General features: G+C 39.9%; 1 protein-coding gene across 1 annotated transcript in view; it reads right to left on the bottom strand.

Annotated features, from left to right (window-relative positions):
- EYS (eyes shut homolog) overlaps positions 1 to 21,767 on the bottom strand; it is an 874,211-nt gene that overhangs the window by 489,359 nt on the left and 363,085 nt on the right. The window contains exons 24-26 of the mRNA XM_054197017.1: positions 15,544 to 15,640; positions 14,414 to 14,521; positions 13,586 to 13,731 (exon numbers count right to left, since the gene is read on the bottom strand). Of these exons, the coding sequence (XP_054052992.1) occupies positions 13,586 to 13,731; positions 14,414 to 14,521; positions 15,544 to 15,640 (351 nt within the window). The remainder of the gene's footprint in view (positions 1 to 13,585; positions 13,732 to 14,413; positions 14,522 to 15,543; positions 15,641 to 21,767) is intronic.

The following is a 21,767-nucleotide window of genomic DNA, read 5'->3' as shown; positions in this document are numbered from 1 at the left end:
GGCTGTGGTCCCCAGCCCCCAGCACACAAAGGGCTATGGTTTGGCAGACAGTGACTGGGGGTCGGGGTGACACCCGTCCGCATCAGGGACCATCCCCAGAGCTGAAGCTGGAGCAGAGGAGGCAGCAGTCACTGGCCCCAGCGCAGGGGTTAAACCAGGGACACCCAGCTCAGGCCATGGAAAGGCGAAGCCCCTGCACTGCGCCGCACACAGCAGGGCATGCCCCTGCTAAGGGCAGAAATTGTATCTACTGGATTGAAAAATGACAAAATCAAGCTATACCTAAAGACACCACAATTTAGAATTATGATTCAATTCACAAATGAATAAACTTACAAAAAGGGATGGAGAACAAGATAAATCTGAAGACAGTGCAAGTAAAATCTGTTAATTCATGTCGGAATATTGGAAACATCATGACAAAAATATCAGAGTTGTCAATATTGCCAGAGGAGGTCTCATTGTAGCTGGGCAAGCTGCAAATATCAATTCAATATTTATGACATTTTAAATGATTTTAAGAACATAACGTTTAGTATGAGCAATTACTTTGTTAAAATTGAGAAAAACTTTTAAAGCTAAACAATAACCGAAAACTTGTAACTGAATGACGAACTTTAAGAAGCGAAGTGTCTCTCATTTGAACTAATACAGTTCAATACGGAGAAAAGAACTGTATTGATATGATGTATTTTATATATAATGTATATATTTCATATATTGCGCATATATATTAATATAAACATATTCTTACAGAGGCATACCCATGTTTTTTTCAGTATAGTCACTGTTTATTGGCCATTTTAACACTTTCATATAAAATGGAGTGTAAAAATAAAATTAAGGGAAATTGGAGAGCTGCACTATGTGGTAAAGGCACCAAGAAAAAGATGTTCTAGCATCACTCTAAAATAATATAGCTTTGTTTAAAAAAAAATTCACATTTACCTCCTTATCACTCTATAATCTGAATGCCTCCAGAATATACTAATATTATGATGATTATTATTATAGCTTTTGATTTTCCTCTCTATTTGGCATCTTTTATGTAGCCTGTAATAGTCTTATTTAAGACTCAAGCAGTTACACATTTTTACAGTCAAATGATAATCAAAGTTTAGTGTATTGCGAAAAACTCAACTTGTTTTTCTCTTCTTGGGACACAACAAATCATACTTATTACTAATAAAGTAATGTATTGTTCATGTTACAGTTCAAATGACCCATCAGAAATTAAAACAATACCGTCCTAGGAGGTTTTCCAGACCCAACTGGACAAAACCCTGAGCAGCCTCCATACCTAACACCACTTTCAGTGGTTGGACTAGAGACCTCAGAAGGTCTCTTCCAACCTGAATTATTCTGATTCAAGAATGAAATTTCCCCCAGTAGCTTGATCTGGTAGCCTGGTTAATGGCAAAATGCATGGGATCGAAAGTATGCAACTGATGCATAGAAGCTGATGACAATGCAACAAGAATCTGATCATGGTTAAATGGAAATTTTTTTTGTGAATAGCATGTATTTCATCATAGCCTAACAATTGTCATACTTCTTATGTAAAATTCTTATAATCACTCTGGTCAAATTCAACCCCCTCAAAAAAATCCAAAAAGAAAGTATGCAAAAAGGTAGGCTAGGTAGGCTCCTTGTTTTCCTATTTAGATTGATGCTAATCACACACTGAGACTCCATGCAGGCAAGCAGAAAGTACAAACACTGGAAATAACCCTAATTACTGATGAGAAAATTTATTAGTTAGAATGCAGGTATGCCTTAGGTAGTATATTTAGGCACCAATGTTTGGTTCATTTAATTACTATAGCACAACACCTTCACTAATTGTTTCAAATGAGAAGTTGGCAACTTAGAATAGTACTTTAGGCTGACTGCAGAGAAATAAAACAGATCCAAGTCATGCAATCAGTGAGACCCAGAGAACCCCCCAGAAATATTTCCACTGCATACTAGAAAAAGACCTTTGGAATGGCCACTAGATTCTTAGCATGAAAGGTCAACCCATTCTACTTTAGTGAATACTCTTCATGAAGTCATCTACTTCTCTGAATCCTGTTGAGGATAAGAGACAGAGATTGCCAGCAGAGATGGCTACAGAGAACCAAAAAATTCCATGATGCTACCATGGTCATGCTTTTCAGAAATAAGCAGCACAACTTTACAGTAACTGTTCTAACATACAGCAAGTTAAACCATCAATCACCAGTCATTGCTTTAGATATTTATTGCTGTGACTGACTGAAACATCCACAGGTTTTTAAGTGATGAATTGCATGTTTTTATCTAACTAGTTCCTAGTCATGAATTTTTGAGTACATAGCAAAAAAAACCACACCATCAGAAATAGCTATTAAAATATTATTATTTCATTTGTAACATTATCTTTTAGAAATACTACAGTAATTTAATAGAAAAGATTTAGACATTAAATACATTTACAACTTGCACAAAGCTCAAAGAAATATCACAGAATCACAAAAGAATAGACTGGCATTATGATGCATAATGTTCCTCTGTGGTGTTCCAGCATTAAAGCTGCTTAAAAGTTCCTTTGTCACAGTATTTGTAGCAGAGCAATTTGTGTGGAAATTGAGATTTCAGTCCCCTGGGCCTTGGTAACTCTTATAGAATAGAACAGAAACTCCTTTAAAGCATGCACAGTGGCATACTTGAATACATTCAAAGACCCCTCCAAAGTTACACTTGCTGAAAAGTACAGAGACTTTCCTAGCTAGCAGTAACAGCTCAGAAACAGCTCTAACAGATGCATCAGGGCTTTCTCAAATTTGTTGCAGGTATAACGTGAAGCACTGATTTTGGCTCTAGAAGCCCTAGATAATTTAAATTCTCACCTAATAGCTTACCATAACAGGTAAGATCTAGATATAATCACTTGCCCACAAGCTCTCTGATGTTCTCACAGGACTGTCCTATCCCCTAAATTCTGCATTTCAAGCAGCTCAAAAAATCCTCAGGGAAGGATTCTACATCTGCTTTACCCTAAAACACTGATCTGATAGATTATAAGAAAGTAAATTAGGATGTTACCAATTTCAGTGTTACTATCTGTTTGGCTGGGGATTGTCTCAGTTTTATTACATGTTCCTGTTCTGTTCAATAGCATGTGTGTGTCCTAGGAAAGATACTTACATGGTATATATAGTACCATGATCAAAAACATAAGCAAACCGCAGAACTTCAGAGCAGCACTTCCATAATTAAGATACAATGTTTAACAGTGATTCTATTCATGTGAGGCATGGTTTCCTGGAGGAAGGAATTATTATTATTACTACTACTATTACTACTCCTCCTCCCACTACTACTATAATTACTTTGATTACCACTTTATGGGAATGAGAGAAATAACAAGAACGGTGCCAATGTTCTTGGAAGCCTCAGCAAAATCCATTCCTCTGAGAGAGGCAACCAGCCTTTCCATGAAATCCACATGGGAAGTCAGGTACTGAAGGACTTCAGAAACTAGAAAACTGAGAAAAGAACTATCAGCACATGTCTAGGTAGCACAATGCAGTAGAGCGTTAGAGTCCCTAAGACAGACGTGCAGACCAGTAGCTCTGGTAGGCCAAAATCACTTCAGCCATGTTAGTATGGCATTGTATGTGTCTTTACAACCATGCCTCTAAAGAGAACTAATTAGCCTGCAGCTGACACCATTCTGATACAGCTACATTATTTTTTTTGGCCATTCAATCTACCTTGCAGATTTTTAACTGTGATGTATAGTATGCTTACTGCTGTCAGCTGCATGAGACTGGTGGATCACTTTCCTCTATTTTCACTAACAAATTAAAAACCTGTTCTCAAACATTTCCAAATCTGCTTGATGTGGAGCAAGAATGTTTCCCATAAACTGACAGAATGCATGTATGGCACCTACTGGATAGTACATATTGAAAATATTTCTTCTGGGTTTTTTTCCTCTTGGTATAAATCATTAATATCAAACAGACCAGCTATAGAAAGAGAGAGAATGTGCGAGAGGATACATCACCATAATCTTACATTATGTGCAAGAATCAGATTCAATATTTTTTTTCTGGTCAATATGGAGTAATACATGCAAAAAGAATCAGAAGTTATTCGAAACTCTTTTTAATGTTGCATTTAGTAACCTCTATGAAGGTGCAGGAAACTTGGACAAAACTGTGTGAGAATCAAACTGAGATTTTCTCCCAATCCATGATACCACTTTAGGCAATAAGTCCTAACATGTCATGACTGCATGAGCAGTGTCCTTTTTATCATTATAAAGTGGTGTCTTCTACATTGATGCTATTGATAAATAACATGCTGTTTCTTTTCAGCAGTCAGAATAAGCAGAGCTTGTTCTAGTCCTCTTTTACTGACTCCTATAAATCCAGGAAAAGAAGCTGGTTTTGTTTGAAGATAAATAGTAATTAACTGTACAACACATTGGTGAAATCACCTTAGAACTGCTATACTAAATACATTCAAATTAGACAGTAATGAGCATGAAGAACAAACACTTCACATTTAGATATTCTTTGCCAAAAGACAAGGATTTTCCTCCCTAAAGGCACAGATCTGTAACCCAAAACAATTATATTTTACTAAACAAGGGGACTGTACTGTCATCCAAGTTCCTAATCACCAGATTTAATTTGTATACACAGTGAGAGTTGCTGTTGCCAAACACTCATTATGAATGGACTGTAGCACAGCATAGTTTGAGCATAATCTGTACAAAAAATTAGGTGGTTATTGACTTTGTATCCTTAACGACCAGAGACTTTGCATGCACTATAGAGACCTTTCTTTCTTACAAATAGGATTCTTAGCTGTTCAGACACTTCACTGCTTTGAAACCACAAATACATTTCTCAAGCTTCCTAGTTAGAGGTCACTGCTATATGCTATAGTAACCTTTACAGACCACATAAAATAAATGTCTGCTCAAAAAAGAAAATATGTACTGGACTATCTTCTCCTGTCGCTGAAGCTGTAAATACAAGACTGGAAATCAAATCATCAAAAGGTCACATCCAAATAGCGAACTTGGATAACAAAGGTTAGACACAATAATCTAAGTTGGTTTCTGTTGTGGCATAAAGAATACTGGGCCAAACACAAACTCTTGTATTCAATTCTTGTATTCATTTCCTGTAATTCAGTTCAGGAACCCTGAACTCAAACCCTATGGGCTCCATCCGAGGGTGCTGAGAAAGCTGGCTTACATCCTTGGAAGGCTGCCTTCTATCATGCCTGAAAGGCCATAGTGACTAGGAAAGGCAAACTCTGCACTTATCACCCAAAAAAAGCCAAAAGGGATGATATGGGAAACTACAGGCCAGTAAGCCTCACTTTAGTCCCTGGGAAGATCATGCAATGAAAACTCTTAGAAGCCATTTCTAGGCAATAGAAGGAGAAGAAGGTGACTAGGAACAACCAGCGTAAGTTGTGTCATGCTTTGGGCCAGGTTGGCCAATGACAAGGTGACAGATGGTCTCCCCCACCTCTTGCTCCAAAGAGAAGAAGAGAGATAAAAAATTTGTGAGTTTAGAAAAAAATAAACTATTTTAATGAAATATTAATAATAAAATTGTAAAAAAGGAAATAATGGAATAGATACAATATATAGAAATGTACACAAAACTGTAACAAACTCCCAGGGAGATGTCACTGGCAGGCACTTTGAAAGTTCTGGACTGGACTCAGTGACAAATGGGAACGCACTAACCGTGATCAAATGGCAGATGACCTGACAGGGTCCTCATCAGACATCAGTCATCAAAGAAAGACAGCCATAGAAGAAGCAGTCTATTGAAAAAGACCCAAAGAAGAGGAGCCCTTGGAAAAGAGTCCTCGGAGAGGAACCCCTTGGAGAAAAGCCAAAGACAAAGAGCCAACCTGATTCTTTTGATCCCTCAGGTTTTCTACTGTGCACGGCAGATGGGATGGAACGTCCTATTGGTCAGTTTGGGTCACCTGGCCTGATCACTCCTCCCCACAGGTGTGACCCCTTCACAGGGTGAACAACCCAGTCAGTGACCCTGGCTGCCACAGCAGCAAGTGTGAACAAGAGCCTCTCACTGAACAGAAAGTTGGCTCTGCTCCACCCCAAACCAGGACAGGTTGAGAGGAGCCTTGCTGAGGATGACGTGGGGTACTTGTGGACGAAAAGCTGCACGGGAGCAGACAATGGGCGCTTGAGGCCCAGGCGGCCAACCACATCCTGGGCTGTGTCAAAAGCAGGGTGGCCTGGTCGGCCAGGTCGAGGGAGGTGATTCTGTCCCTCTACTCCACTCTCATGAGACAACACCTGGAGTACTGCATCCAGCTCTGAAGCTCCCAGCATAAGAAGAACATAGACCTGTTGGAACAGGTCCAGAGGAGGGCCACAAAGATGATCAGAGGGCTGGAGCACCTCTCCTATGAAGACAGGCTGAGAGAGTTGGGGTTGTTCAGCCTGGAGAAGAGAAGGCAAGACCTTATTGCGGCCTCTCAGTACTTAAAGGGGGCCTATAGGAAAGATGGGGACAGAATTTTTAGTAGGGCCCACTGAGTTTGGACAAAGGGTAATGCTTTTAAACTAAAAGAGGGTAGATTTAGACTAGCTATAAGGAAGAAATTTTTTACAATAAGGTTGGTGAAACACTGAAACAGGTTTCCCAGCGAAGGTGGTAGATGCACCATCCTGGAAATGTTCAAGGTCAGGTTGGACAGGGGAGCTCTGAGCAACCTGATCTAGTTGAAGATGTCCCTGCTCATTGAGGAGAAGTTGGACTAGATTATCTTTAAAGGTCCCTTCAAATCCAAACTATTCTGTGGTTCTATAGGTTTATCAAGGGAAAACCATGCCTGAACAACCTGATGGTCTTTTTATGATGAAATGACTAGGTTTGTGGAAGAGAAGACGGCAGTGGATATCACTTTTCTTGATTTTATCCTGGCTTTGACACTGTTTCCCCCCCCAGATATTCCTGCTCCCAAGTTAGAACATTAAGAGTCTGGAAGGGCGCACAACTGGATGGCTAGAAAGCTGGCTGGCTGGTTGGGTTGGAGAGTCGTGGTTTATAGATCATAGGCTACCACGAGGCTTGTTTAAAAGAGGAGTATCCTCAACTCTGCCATTAGGCTCAGAAACCTGGGAGGCTTGAGACTGGACTTCAGTAGGAAACCCTAAAAAAAAGGCAACATTAAGTACCTCAGACTCTTCCATGTCTTTTTGTCACTCAGCCCCACTCCCCACTGAGAACTTTTTTATTGTCCTTCCTTTTGCTGACATTGTAGAAATAGAAGGCCTTCTTGTGGCTTTGCACATCCTTGTCTATTCTCAGCTCTAGCTGAGCTTTTCCTTTCTTAATTTCAACTCTGCACACCTGGGCAATGGCTTCATATTCCTCCTAAGTAGCCCATCCCTGCTCCTTCCACCAAATGTGTGCTCAGTCAGGTGTTTCCTATTCATCCTTACTGGCCTTCTGAAATGCCTTCTTGACCACTCTCTTCCTTGAACAAGGATGGGAAGTAATTGGAACAAAGGTGCTACCAGCCTAAGATTTAATTGGTTAAATTATGGCTCAAGGCTCTAGTTAGTAGACAGTAAGTCACTGAGAGAAAAAAGAATGTTTATGCCCCGACCTTGGCTCTCAGGAGAGGGAAAGGGAAATAGCAGTCTGGACTTTGCACTTCAAGCCAAATACTCGATAAGGTTACACATCACTGTTCTAGGTTCTTTCTGGCCCAGGAAGTCTTTGCTGAATACTGCTGAAGCTCAACAAGTACAGTGAAAGTGCCCCCTCTTTTCCTTACAAATCAGGCTAACTTATAACGGACATATATAATGGACATTACAGCACTTCTTATGAAGTAAATTTGTCCCTTCATGACGGTGTGTTCGCTGAACCTAAAATTCCCAAAACTTATGTGAATGCTCTGATCATTAAACTAAAAGACAGACACCACTACCTTGACATTAAGTACAGAAACTCAGTTCTATCAACATACATGTTAAATTTTTTCTTGGCGTGCCAATCAATTTTGGCCTCTCTTGAAATGTAAGCTGCTTTGACATCTCAGGGAGTGTAGCATGAGATTCCACCCCTTTGACTCTAAATAAAATAGTCACTTCAGTTAGTCTTGTTGTTCTTCTTCCTCTGGATATCAATAACAAGGAATACACACAGAGGTTTGACGAGTGCAAATGCAATCACTGCCAGAGTCGGCTGGCAGTACGAAGCTGCAGAAGTAGCTGGGAATGTCAAGAAGATAAAGAAAACTTCTCTCCCGTTTCATTGATTAGATCCTGTGGGAGTTTTTTGTTAGGTCAGCCCACTGTATAAAAAGCAGAGCAGAATTTTTATTGTCACGTAGACAAGATGAACAGCAGGTTATGAGGCCCAGGATAAGGAAGGCTGGGGCTCAGAGCTGGCATTAAAGATAAAATAGAAGATGAGTTATTTAAGCCAACGTTTTGACTTGGTTTAACATACAACTTAAGTGCACCCTTAGTCACTTTCAAATGTCAGTTTGTACTGATCTCATAGAGAAGATACGACTGTAAGGGTAGATCTGAGATTAAGAGAATAGCTATTTAGAATTAAGGAATAATTACTGCTCTGCAGAAATGACGACTGAACCTTCACAGCAAAAAGTGATTTCATGATACTTAGTCATTTTTAGGCATCTTTTGAATCAGATGTCCAATAATTGGTAGTTGGAATCAGCATTTTGAATTTATATACCTCAGTTTAACACATCCTATTTTAGGCAATGAAATCTTACTTTTAGTATTGGGTGGAGGTGTCAAGGTGTTGGCGGGGGGGGAGGTGGGGAGCTGCAAGGCAGCTTCTGTGAGAAGAGACTAGGGGATGCCTCATGCTGGACACAGACAGTTCCAGGTGGCTCCAACGGACCCACTGTAAGACACAGCTGAGCCCCTCAGCCAAGATGGTGATGCCTCTGTGAAAACGTATTTAAGAAAGGGCAAAACACTGCACAGGCAAGGTGAGGAAGGGGAAGTGAGAAACAATCCTGTGAGCACCAGGGTCAGAGAAGGAGTGACGGGGGTGCTCCAGGTGCTGGAGCAGAGATTCCCCTGCAGCCCATGGCAGAGACCATAGTGGAGCAGGTATTCCTCTGCAGCCTGTGGAAAGCATCCCCAGCACAAGCAGGATATCCATGCTGTAGCCCACGGAGGACCCCACGCCAGAGCAGGTGGTTATTTCCTGAAGGAACTGTGGCCCATGGAGAGCCCATGCTGAAGCAGGTGTATCTTGAAGGACTACAGCCTGGTTAGAGGACCCATGCAGGAGCAGGGGAAAAGTGTGAAGTGGAGGGAGCAGTAGAGAGGAGCTCACGGATTGACCATAACCTCCCATTCCCCATTTCCCTGTGCCACTCAGGGTGAGAAGCAGAAGAGCTGGGAATGAAGTTGAGCCAGTGAAGGGGCGTGGGGGCAGGGATGAAGCGAAAAGTGTTGTTTATATTTTGTCTTTGTTTCTTACCATCCAAAAAATCTATTTTAATTGTCAATAACATATAATGATTTTCCACAAGTCAAGTCTGTTTTGCTGGTGATGATAACTGATAAGCGATACCCCTGTCTTTATCTCAAAGCATGAGTTTTTTCACCTTTATTTTCTGCTCCTGTCCTGTTGATGAGGAGGGACTGAAAGAGTAGCTGGGTGAGCAGCTGGCAGCTGGCCAAGGTCAACCTTTTAGGAAAAAACTTCTAGTAATTCCAAGAGATCTTAGAATTATTTAGTTAACGTCAAGCAAAGAAAATCGGAAAATAAAGACTTAAGAATTACGAAGTCTGTCAGTTAAGGAAGTAATGACTTGGTAATCCTAGAATCCTTTCAAATGAAGCAATTAGGAATTATCAAACAAAATTCTACCATAAAAAAAACCTTGTATTCTTATTAAACTCATTTTGCAGCAGACTTAGTGATCCAGAAACTTATGGTTTATACTTGAATATAAAATAAATTTTTCATGAACATGAAAAATATTTCACTTGAGGCATGTCTGAATCATCTGGATTATACTTTAACGTAAGGTTGTTTAGATAATAAGATGGCAAGAAGAAATTCAGCTGGTAAGAAGAATTTATTAACCCCTCAATCATGAAAATGACCTTGAGGGTAAGGGATCATAATATATTACGTTTAATTAATTATTCCTTTTAAGATGTTATAATGCACAGCTGAAAAGAAACTACTATTAGTGTTTTAATTAGCAGGTTTTTAATATCAAACTAGTGGAATATATATATACTTATTTTTGTCTTGTTTTATTCCTTACATAGCTGTGAACCAGTGCAGACTCAGAATGCAACATCACATTGATTTGTGATAATGAAGATATAGCTATACTCATTGATTATATTTCCTTATTTTGCTTTTAATTTTAAATTGCTGCTTATGTTCCATTTAATTTATAATTCCAAAGTCATAAGAGTTCCACTTGTTTGCACTGTATCTTCAGATTCTCTAACAAAGGTCTAGTAACCTACCAAGCCAAAATTGAATGTGACATAGCCTTTGATTTCCTTAGATTATGACCAAATTTCCTGTATTTATAGTAACGTGTGAAATCAAGGGATGTTGGAATCGTATAGAGAAAAATAGTCACAGAATCATAGAATGGTAGGGGTTGGAAGGGAACTTCGGAGATCATCTAGTCCAACCCCCCTGCCAGAGCAGGGTCACCTAGAGCAGGTTACACAGGAATGCGTCCAGGCGGGTTTGGAATGTCTCCAGAGACGGAGACTCCACCACCTCTCTGGGCAGCCTGTGCCAGGGCTCTGCCACCCTCAAAGGAAAGAAGTTCCTCCTCATGTTTAGGTGGAACTTCCTATGCTCAAGTTTGTGCCCATTGCCTCCTGTCCTGTCCCCGGGCTCCACTGAAAAGAGCCTGGCCCCATCCTCCTGACACCCACCCTTTGAGTATTTATAAGTGTTGATAAGATCCCCCCTCAGCCGTCTTTTTTCCAGACTGAAGAGACCCAAATCCCTCAGTCTTTCTTCACAAGAGAGGTGTTCCAGTCCCCTAATCATCTTGGTAGCTCTCTGCTGCACCCTCTCCAGCAGTTGCCTGTCCCTCTTGAACCGGGGAGCCCAGAACTGGACACAATACTCCAGGTGCGGCCTCATCAAGGCAGAGTAGAGGGGAAGGATGACCTCCCTCGAGCTGCTGGCCACACTCTTCTTGATGCACCCCAGGATGCCACTGGCCTTTTTGGCCATAAGGGCACATTGCTGGCTCATGGTCATCCTGTTGTCCACCAGGACTCCCAGGTCTTTTTCAGCTGAGCTGCTCTCCAGCAGGTCAGCCCCCAACCTGTACTGGTGCATGGGGTTATTCCTCCCCAGGCGCAGCACCCTACACTTGCCCTTGTTGAATTTCATAAGGTTCCTCTTTGCCCAACTCTCTAGGCTGTCTAGGTCTCTCTGGATGGCGGCACAGCCTTCCGATGTGTCAGCCCCCCGCCACCAGCTTTGCATCATCGGCAAACTTGCTGAGGGTGCACTCTTATCCCCTCATCCAGGTCATTGATGAATATATTGAAGAGGACTGGACCCAGTACTGACCCCTGGGGAACACCACTCGTCACTCGTATAACAACCAGCACAACTGAAAAAAGGCAACAGGTGACAGTGGTAGGTGACTCTCTTCTGAGAAGAAGTGATCATCCCCCTGTACACAGTACTGGTGAGGATGCACCTCAAATACTGTTTTCAGTTTTGGGCTCCTCCCTACAAGACAGACACTGAGATTTTGGAGTGTGTTAAGAAAAGGGCAGTGAAGCTGGTGAGGCAACCAGAGCACCAGCCTTATAAGGAGCAGCAGAGGCAACTGGGGTTGTTTAGTCAGGAGAAAAGGAGGCTGAGGGGAGACCTTATCACTCTTTACAGCTACCTGAAAGGAGGTTGTAGCGAGGTGGGGGTTGGTCTCTTCTCCCATGTAACAAGCGATGGGACGAGAGGGAAGAGCCTCAGGTTGTGCCAGGGGAGGTTTAGATTGAATATTAGGAAAAAACTCTTCACTGAAAGGGTTATCAAACAATGGAACAGGCTGCCCACAGAAGTGCTTGAATCACCATTCCTGGGGGTATTTAAAAGACGGGTAGACATAGTGCTTAGAGATACGGTTTAGTGGTGGCTTTGTCAGTGTTAGGTTAATCGTTTGACTTGATGATTTTAAAGGTACCTTCCAACCTAGATGATTCTATGATTCTATATTTGAGAAGTCATGGGAGTCTGGTGAAACTCCTGCTGACTGGAAAAGGGGAAACAGAACCCCCGTTTTTAAAAAGGGAAAAAGGGAAGACCTGGGGAACTACAGACCGCTCAGTCTCACCATTGTGCCTGGCAAGATCATGGAGGAGATGCTCCTGGAAGCTATGCTAAGGCATATGGAAAATAAGGAGGTGATTGGTGACAGCCAACATGGCTTCGCTAAGGGCAAGTCATGCCTGAAAAATCTGGTGGCCTTCTATGATGGTGGTGAAGAGCCACTGACATCATCTACCTACATGATTCTATGATACCTGGACATGGATTTGATGGATGGACCATTTGGTGGACGACAAATTTGCTGGATGGCCGCACTCAAAGAGCTGCGGTCAACAGCTCGATGTCCAAGTGGAGACCAGTGATGAGTGGCATTCCTCAGGGATTGGTACTGGGACCGGTGCTGTTCAACATCTTTGCTGGTGACATGGACAGTGGGATTGAGTGCACCCTCAGCAGGTTTGCCAATAACACCAAGCTGTGTAGCACAGTTGACATGCTGTAGGGAAGGGATGCCATACAGAGGGACTTGGACAAGCTTGAGAGGTGGACCCATGCAAACCTCATGAACTTCAACATGGCCAAATGCAAAGTTCAAAGGCCAAATCCAAAGTCCTGCATGTGGGTTGGGGCAATTCCAAGCACAAATACAGGTTGGGCTGCATCCTGGGCTACATCAAAAGTAGTGTGGCCAGCAGGTTGGGGAGGTGAATCCGTGCCTCTACTCTGCTCTCACGAGAGTACCTGAAGTATTGCATCCAGCTCTGGAGCCCCCAACAAAAGAAGGACGTGGACCTGTTGGAGCGAGTCCAGAGGCAGGCCACAAAGATGATCAGAGGGCTGGAGCACCCCTCCTAGGAAGACAGGCTGAGAGAGTTGGCATTTTTCAGCCTGGAAAAGAGAAGGCTCTGGGGAGCTCTTCTTGAGTTTCCACTACATGGACAACCATGACATGTTTCAGTACCTAAAGGGGGCCTACATGATAGATGGGGGGGGACTCTTTATGAGGGAGTGTAGCAATAGGATGAGAGGTAAAGGTTTAAACTGAAAGAGGGGAGATTTAGATTGGATATTAGGAAGTAATTCTTTACTCTGAGGGTGGTGAGACACTGGAACAGGTTGCCCAGAGAAGCTGTGGATGCCCTATTTCTGGAAGTGTTCAAGGCCAGGCTGGATGGGGCCTCGAGCAACCTGGTCTAGTGGAAAGTTTCCCTGCCATTGCTATAAAATTAAAAGCGTGTAAATCCTGTGAAATAGCCTTCTCCACTGTGGTAGAAAGTGGACCATACCTGTGAATCCAGGGGGACAGAAACACTGATAGCCTCCAAGCCTGTTGATGCAGCTTCCTCCATGCAAGCAAGGCAAAGTTTCGCACTCATTTACATCCATCTCACACAGAGACCCATAGTATCCGGGTGCACAACTACAGATGAATCTTCAAAAAAGGGGAAATTAGATAAGTCGACAGAAGTTAGCAATATATCTGTTCCAATATTCTGAAGCCATAAGTATAACCTGATGTCCAGCTGGTGTCCCTAATCATCATCCATATGAAAATAATTAATGGATTTTGCTCATTTCCATGTTTCTGAAGCAAGCAGAGTGATTTATTCTTTTTTAGATTAGGAGAAAAATCGTGCAAAATAATTTTAGCTGACGGCATAAGAAATGACTTAAGGGCCAGTGTTCTTTTGACACGAGTCCCTGAATAACTGTAGAGTGTTGTGGAACAAACACAAGATACATATTTTTCTCTTGCTTACACTCCTTGTAAACGTTTACACTAGAAAAGGTCATCGTTGGAAGCTGAAAAGAGAGATGTAGCAATCTAACTGAAGATCAATTTTCCTCTATTTCACTCTTATTTCAAATAAAAAGTAAAAAAATACAAAAGGTAAGGAGGAAAAGAACAAGTTGTGCTGAATACAGTTTCCCTTCTATTTTCCTCTAAAGTCACATAACAAACAAATAGCTGAGTCAGTGGCATTTATTTGCCTACCTCATTTTAATACTGAATTCTTGTCATATGCTGAAGGTTCCATCCAAACCTCATGGCAGCAAGTAGACTTTATGCATAAGGAAATCAGGGAATTGCTCTTCATTTAGTAGTAACTAACCTGTTTATGAGATCCGTGCAAGTTCCATTGTTTTTGCAGGGTCTTGATAAGCATTCATTAATCTCTACTTCACATAGTGTCCCAGTAAAGCCATGTTGACAGGAGCACCTAGCAAAAAGGATGTTTAATTTTTTTAGTTTTTAGTTTAATATAAAAAGATTCTGGAAAAAGCAGATTTTGAGAGGTACGAATTAGGTCATTGCAAAATTATGTTTGATTTTTTTGTGATCATTGCAAAGTGCAGTACTTACACAAGCTTCATAAGTACAGTGACTGCAGACCATTTTTGCCTTATTTGTTGAAGGCCACAGGCTTTGTGCTGACCCCACTGTGCAAGGGCTCAGAACTTGCCTTGGCCTGAGCCGATTTTCACTTGTTTTGATCCCTGCCCTGGAGCCAGCTGACTGCTGCTTCTCATGTTTTAGCTTTAGCTCTGGGAAAAGCACCTATGGTGAGGGTGCAACACACTGGGATAATCATAGGGTTACAAACAATAGCCTTCTGTGTCCATGGTGGCTGGGGAAGCTGGTAAACTGTACAAAGGAAGTCAATCATGATAAGGAAACACACAAAAATAGCTTCAAGCAGGCCTGAGACTGAAGATGAGAAAAGCCCCACGTTAAACATCACAATTCTCCTGGCAAAGACTTCCAGACACCGTGGACTTGTAGTAACACTGCCACTTCTTCTTGAGGAAGACAGAAATCACTGATCACAGAACCCAGACAGACATTGTGAGGGACGAGACAAGAGCTAGATAATTGTAAGATTTCTTATTAACGAATATAACTACATTGTCCATGAAGCTGTTTGCTATTAATTTCAATTTAGTATTATTGTAACTGGACTAATAACAGCTGTTTGTTATACTTTGATTAGATTTTTAAGATTTTAAAGCCCTACAATAGATTCTTGGGTTCACACGTATGGTGTCCATGTACGTCTTTTTGCCCACAAAAAGATTGTGAGTGTAATGTAACAGCGTAATGTGTCAAATGCATCACAAAAAAAGGCGTATTACATCAATGAAGAACAGAAAACACAATACAGCCAAAATACCAAAAGAATAGCTAGATGAAAAACATCCATGTATCACACTGAATATCTGTTATTCAAATAATTTTCCTCACCTGTAATGGTTAACCCCATCCACACAGAGACCTTCATTCTGGCACGGATGGGAGATGCACTCATCACTGTTAACTTCACAGTAAGTACCTTCAAATCCTGAAACACAGATTGTATTAACTGTGAATGAGTGAATTCTACTACATAATATGAATGTAAGGGTCACAGATCCTCTTGGAGGCTGTCTGAGCTCAGGACCAACTCAGGACAATGCAAGAGGGAGACCTGAGAAACCTCTGCTGCCCCCGAAGCTGTTCAAGAAAGAGCTGAGAGAAGCATCAGTGGTGACTACCCCTTCTCTTGGGAGCATCTAGGCTGAGGCCCTTTGCCCTTAGTATCTCACTGACCTGCACTGCAGCCACATGCATGCCTAGCCATGCACCTGTTTATCTGGATGCTGACTTCGGCCTGCAGACTAGCTCTCTGGCTTGACCTTGGACCTGCCCCATTCCCTGTAGACTTGACTGGTGATCTGGCATGCTGTGCTGATCCTGGACACCATCATTGGCCCTGCCCTGCTTGCCTCATTCCGATACTGTCAGACAGGACCCTCGACAGCGAGTTGGCTGCCCTGGCAGCCTTGATAAAACTCCTGGCTTACCTTCACTTCTGGAGCAGCCAGCCCTCCCTGCTCCTTGACTCTGAGATCAGGGGCAGCAAGTAGATGCAATCCTAGAAGAACTTTCTCCAATTATTTTTGTTCCTTAGCTTCGGTAAGTTCACTTCCAGAGAGTATAAGAAGTCTTGGCAGACTTTCATGAACCAGAGATTTGGATGGAGCACCTGGCTAAATGTACTGGGCAAAAGTAACCCATTTTAAAGGACTGAAATGGCTTTCTTGGGGAGTACGGGGCAGTATCAGAAACTAAAAGCTAATTCAATAATTAATATATTACAGAGCATAATTGATGTTAGAGAGACCACTGTTATTCAAAGCAGTCAGCAGATGAGAAAAAACATTTAACTGTTTTTAATATTTAAGTGAAGAACAAATGGTATCAAGATCTTATCTGCAGAGTACATTACTTGCATAATACATTACATTTACCTGTGTAAACGTCCCAGAATATGTGCTAAAGAGAAAGAAGAGATTTTGCAGTGATATAAGAATACTACTTCTGCTCTTAGGCAGCATACTACATCTTACAACATTCACATAAGTAAGTGTTCTACTAAATATAAAGTTGCGTTAAAGTGATATATGGTGGATAAACTACAGCTACTTAGTTGACTTTTGCACAAATTCAATATATAGGTTTCAGCTGATGTAGTAATGAACCCATTCCAATGAACAAACTGTTTGCACTGTACTGACTACAATACACACCACCCCTGACAGCAGAGTGACTGAAGTGCATTAATGGCATTCACCAAAGTGCTTCTGAACACCATTTAAATATCAAAATTAAATTAAAACAAGTATAAAAACATCCACTGAAGTTCAGTGTATATTATTATAAATATGATGAAGACTGTACTGGATTCTCTATTAAAACAAGTAAAAATTGTTATCGGTACTTTTTTAGACACCGAAATAAGGATAGTAATGACTTTTATTGCTATATTATTTATTTGTGGTTTTCAAAGTACTTCATGAAAGTGGGGAAATCATGAAAGATCACAGTTAGAAAAGCATGGCTCAGTTTTAGCTAGAGAAAATCATTATTGGAAAAATTAAGTGGCTTGGTCAGAGTTGTAAGGAAAACTGTAGAGATAAATCTCTGCTGGCACTCCAGTGTATGATCTAAGCATCAGCCCACATCAAAGCAGTTGGTATTTTCTTCTTACCAGGATTTTTTCTGTTCAACAACTTTCCTGGCTAGACTTGACAGAAATGAGTCCTGAATATTTGCTGAAGGTTTCACAGCAGTGTCTGCTACACAAAGCTGGAAAATAAAGCCTGTAATGTATCTCAAAGTAACCCTTCCATTATAGTCACCTGAACTACTTTTTTTTTCAGAACCATGTTGAGTCTGAAGTGCTACCCTCATTTATTTCCTATTTGCATGATGTTTCACAAAAACTTTGCAAAAGAATTGCCATTATAGGGCACAAAAATTCTCTGTCCCAGTGTATCGCGTTGAAGTAGCTTCCTCAGCACAGGCAACTGTTATATTCTGAATGGTTTAGAGTATTATTTGTAAATGGGCCAGAACCAGTGAGGGATCCAAATACTTTTCTTATCTGTAACGCATGTAATCTGCATCTTAATACTGCAACTTGAGCCTGAAGTTTGATTAAGGAAAAAAGAAAGGCAAAAGGACTATAACTAGGGCTGTGGGATGCTAGTTGAATGTTTAGTGCTAGACTTGATTACATCAAGGAGTCAGCAGTCACTGACGCACGCACATACACCCCCACAAAATAATCAGGAGCTGTTGTTTTGACAGATGCCACCCCACTGCCACTGAATACGAGCAGAAAAGATGATCACATGTTTCTCTAAGTCTGGTTTGATTAAGAAATTGGAGAGCATAGAGAATGTGAGAGACCAGGACCACAGGACCATTTGTAATCAACTGCCTCGTCTGTGGCTTCTCATTTATTTGTAATGTTTGACATTTCTGAAAATAAGTTTTGTTACAGAGTAGAAGGCTATGTCAATGCACAGGGGAAATGGGACTTCACTGAAAAGTAGTACACTGAAAGAAAAAGTAAACCTGTATGGCATTATAAATAATTCAAAGATATATAGACAGTTTTTAGTTTTATAAGATAATCAGAGAAGGGTGTGAAGCTAACATAAAGTAAAACTTAAAAAAATACTAACAAAACTTATATAGAATAGCTTCTTATTCTTTTGTGATACTATATAATATTTGAGCAAGCATCTTTTTTTAAAGAAGTACCACAGTTGTCAGATTAAAATACAGAAAAAGGAAAATGGAGGGCATTCATCATTCTGCTTCTGCCTGTCATCCCCACTTGGTTATGGATGTTTTATAGTCTTTTTGAAGTAAATAGTACTGAAATGAATGCATAAAGCACCATTTAGACACATTTTTGATTGCAGCAGTACACATCTTTCTAGCCCACAGCAAAATATAGCTACCTTGAAAAGACATAAAATAAATAAACATACAGCAGGCATGCTACTTTATCTATTATTCCTACAAATGGAGAAAAATACCATTTTCATCACAAAATTTTACTGGAAATATACATTATGAAATATATGAAATATACATACATTATGAAATGAGCAATCTATGTGCTCAATTTACTCTTCAATTTACTATTGAATACTGTCTTTTTTAACTGACATAAATTAGCTTAGTCCTTTTTTTATTAAAAAAGTCAATCATTTTTTTCTTAATGACATGGACTGTTCAAAATTACATAGAACTATTTAGATGACTTTTTGATCCACAATGAAAACTTTCGAACTCATGCAGCAACTTTTTCTAAGGAATTTTTAAGGTTTCTAGTAATTTTTACAGATTTCAACAAAAACTCCTGGTTTCAGCTAAAATGGTTAATCAGAAACACTCTAATCTGCTTAAAAGGACCTGAAAAATATTAGAAGCGTTATGAAATTATGTTACGAAATAATGAATTAAATAAAGTTAAATAATACTGCTAATATACAGCATGTCTGGGCTGTAATATATTTATAATTTATGATGCTTGTACAAAGGATGTTTCAATAAAAGCATATGCTAATAAGCCAATTTTAATTCACTCATGATATATGTTCTCAGAGTAAATTAGGAAAATGAAGTGTAACACTGTGCACATCACTCGTACAAACAGGAGAGGTCAAACCTCGAAACGTATACTGCAATGTTAGGATTACAATATTTGTAAAATATTTATTTCATGAATACGCTTGGACAGACATCAATCATACTATTTTCAGATCCGAAAGAATAATTAAAATGCTCATACCTAAGTGGAACCGGTTTAAGGAAAGAATTACCTTGGTAGCTGATTTACATACTGCTTGTTGAAGCTATGAGATACCTCACGGGTCTGACATGCATGGGCTCCCCTCATTCTTGCATTTTACATGATAGCCAAGCACAATTTAAAGGGTAATGTAATAAATTAAGTTATTTTGTATAAGCTACAACTGCTGCCACACATTGCTGTGATCTTTTGGGATACTTAAACTAAAATTAATGTATGGATGCAATTTTTACCGGAATATAAACATGTTTGCAAATTATTTCATGTGTTGCAAGAGAAAAGAAAAAAGACAACGGGGGAAAAGTGACTTAAAATCTTTAACACATTGGATATACTTCTGAAACAAACATTTTTCAGTTGCAAAGAAATTTGCAGTATGCAAAAAAGCATTCACTTAATGCAGCCAACAAAACAATTTGCAGTTTATACTGTGAATACAATTAATTTGTTTCAACTATAAAACACAATAATTTTTATTTTGAGCAAACTATTTTGTAAAGTGGTACATTACTGGAAAGCCTGAAAATATGCATGGTGCTGCAATGTATTGTTACTCTAACAATATTTAGTACTATGTGTAGGAAAGTAATATGCACATTTAAATGCAACTACTTGCTGCCTTTGCTACTGCAAATCAGTCAAACTTAAGATCCAAACTGTAAATCAATAGCACATGTAAATGATTTGACGTAACTCTCCAGCCATATACTTTACAAGGTAGCTTCTCCACATGTCAAACACAATTGATACATTAAAAATGCAGTTTTTGACCTTAGTGCTTTTTATGCGTAAAACCCAAATTTTTTCTGAACTCAATTCAAACAATTCTGAACTTCTAAATGAAAAAATGCATCTAAACAATGGGGAAGAGCAAGTGGCACACATTGTCCCTTGCAAATACAGAATTCCATTAGATACCTGCTCAAAATTTCCAATATTGAATTCAAGAAACTAGTGGCTTTTTTTATTTGTCAAACATATTTTACAGTATTTTTCCTGCCACATTAGAGAAAATGAAGACATAAACATAATCTCATTGATATTACTGCTTATCTACATTTTTTAAAAAAATTATAGGGATGCTACTTCATTTGAAACATTTATTTGTCATTTTAGGGAAAACGTGTTAGGGTTTTTTGAGGAAGTGTAATTCATCTCAAAAATGTTAACCATATTCATAGTAACATATAGCAATTTAAAGACTTTCAGAAAGTAAGGGAGATGAAAAACAAATTGAAAATCATTGCAATTCTTTGTGTTAGACAATTTACTTTTATTTCTATATATTTTCAACAGTTCAGGTAGCACAAAAGTGGCTTTAACAATATGAGGTCTAAAAATACCTGTGTTCTATGGAGAGTGTCGCAAAAGCAACTCATCTAATCTCAAACCCTAGTTTTCTCATATTCCACATTACCACTAGTGGGCGTGACTCAAATTTGCTTGGAAATTATGTGCAGGCAGAATGATATATTCATTTTAGTATACAAAAATTCCAACATCCTGTGATAGTTTTGCTGTCAATGGATGAAGCATTAAATGCTGTTACTTAAGATGGGACAGATCTTATCGTTCATTCTGTTCCTCTGAAATATGGGAAATGGCTACTGCATGTCTCAACTCTATGGGAATTCTGTGAGCTACGAAGTGTTCACAGGAATATGCAGAGAGTAGAAGCTACACATCTGCTGTTACAGTTACGGTCATTTTTGTCTCCTTATTCCATTGCAGAGAAATATTACTTAACTCTGCAGCCAGCACAGAGGACTAACAGGATTCTTTCCCCATAAGCTCTCTACTGTTTTACTCATCAGCAGAGTATCATGGATTTCATTTGTCTCCTTACTGTGAACGATTTATGAACCAATGTTTGCAAGCAGCAGAGATATCACAATAGCCCCATGACGATTAGCATAGGTATTTAGGTTAATCAGTATAACATAGGTAGATACACGTATCAAAGTCAAAGGTGTGTGAAATGTTAGACGTGGTAAAAAGGCTATCTGCCTTTGTGAATTATGTGTGCGTGTGCCCGAAAAAAAACCCTGGCACTGTAGGGCTCAAAAATCTGACAATGGCAATCTCCAATTCATACAACTTCTGTTCTTTAGCATCTACTTATTATTTCTGCTTGATATTATAAATTTTGTGCATTATAATAACTTTGACTTAGTCTTCTTTGAGACATGGGCTGAGAAATATTTTGTCTCAGTTCAAACTTCAGCTTGTAAGATGATATAGACTAAATAAAAAATAATTATTAGCATGCTAGGACAAAGGGTATTAAAAAAGAAGGTGTCACGGGAAAGAGTTATTG

The sequence above is a fragment of the Rissa tridactyla genome, chromosome 3 (genome assembly GCF_028500815.1).
Source record: "Rissa tridactyla isolate bRisTri1 chromosome 3, bRisTri1.patW.cur.20221130, whole genome shotgun sequence".
Lineage (NCBI taxonomy): Eukaryota > Metazoa > Chordata > Aves > Charadriiformes > Laridae > Rissa > Rissa tridactyla.
Note: the sequence above shows the minus strand (reverse complement) of the source record. Positions and strands in the feature narration are given on the sequence as shown.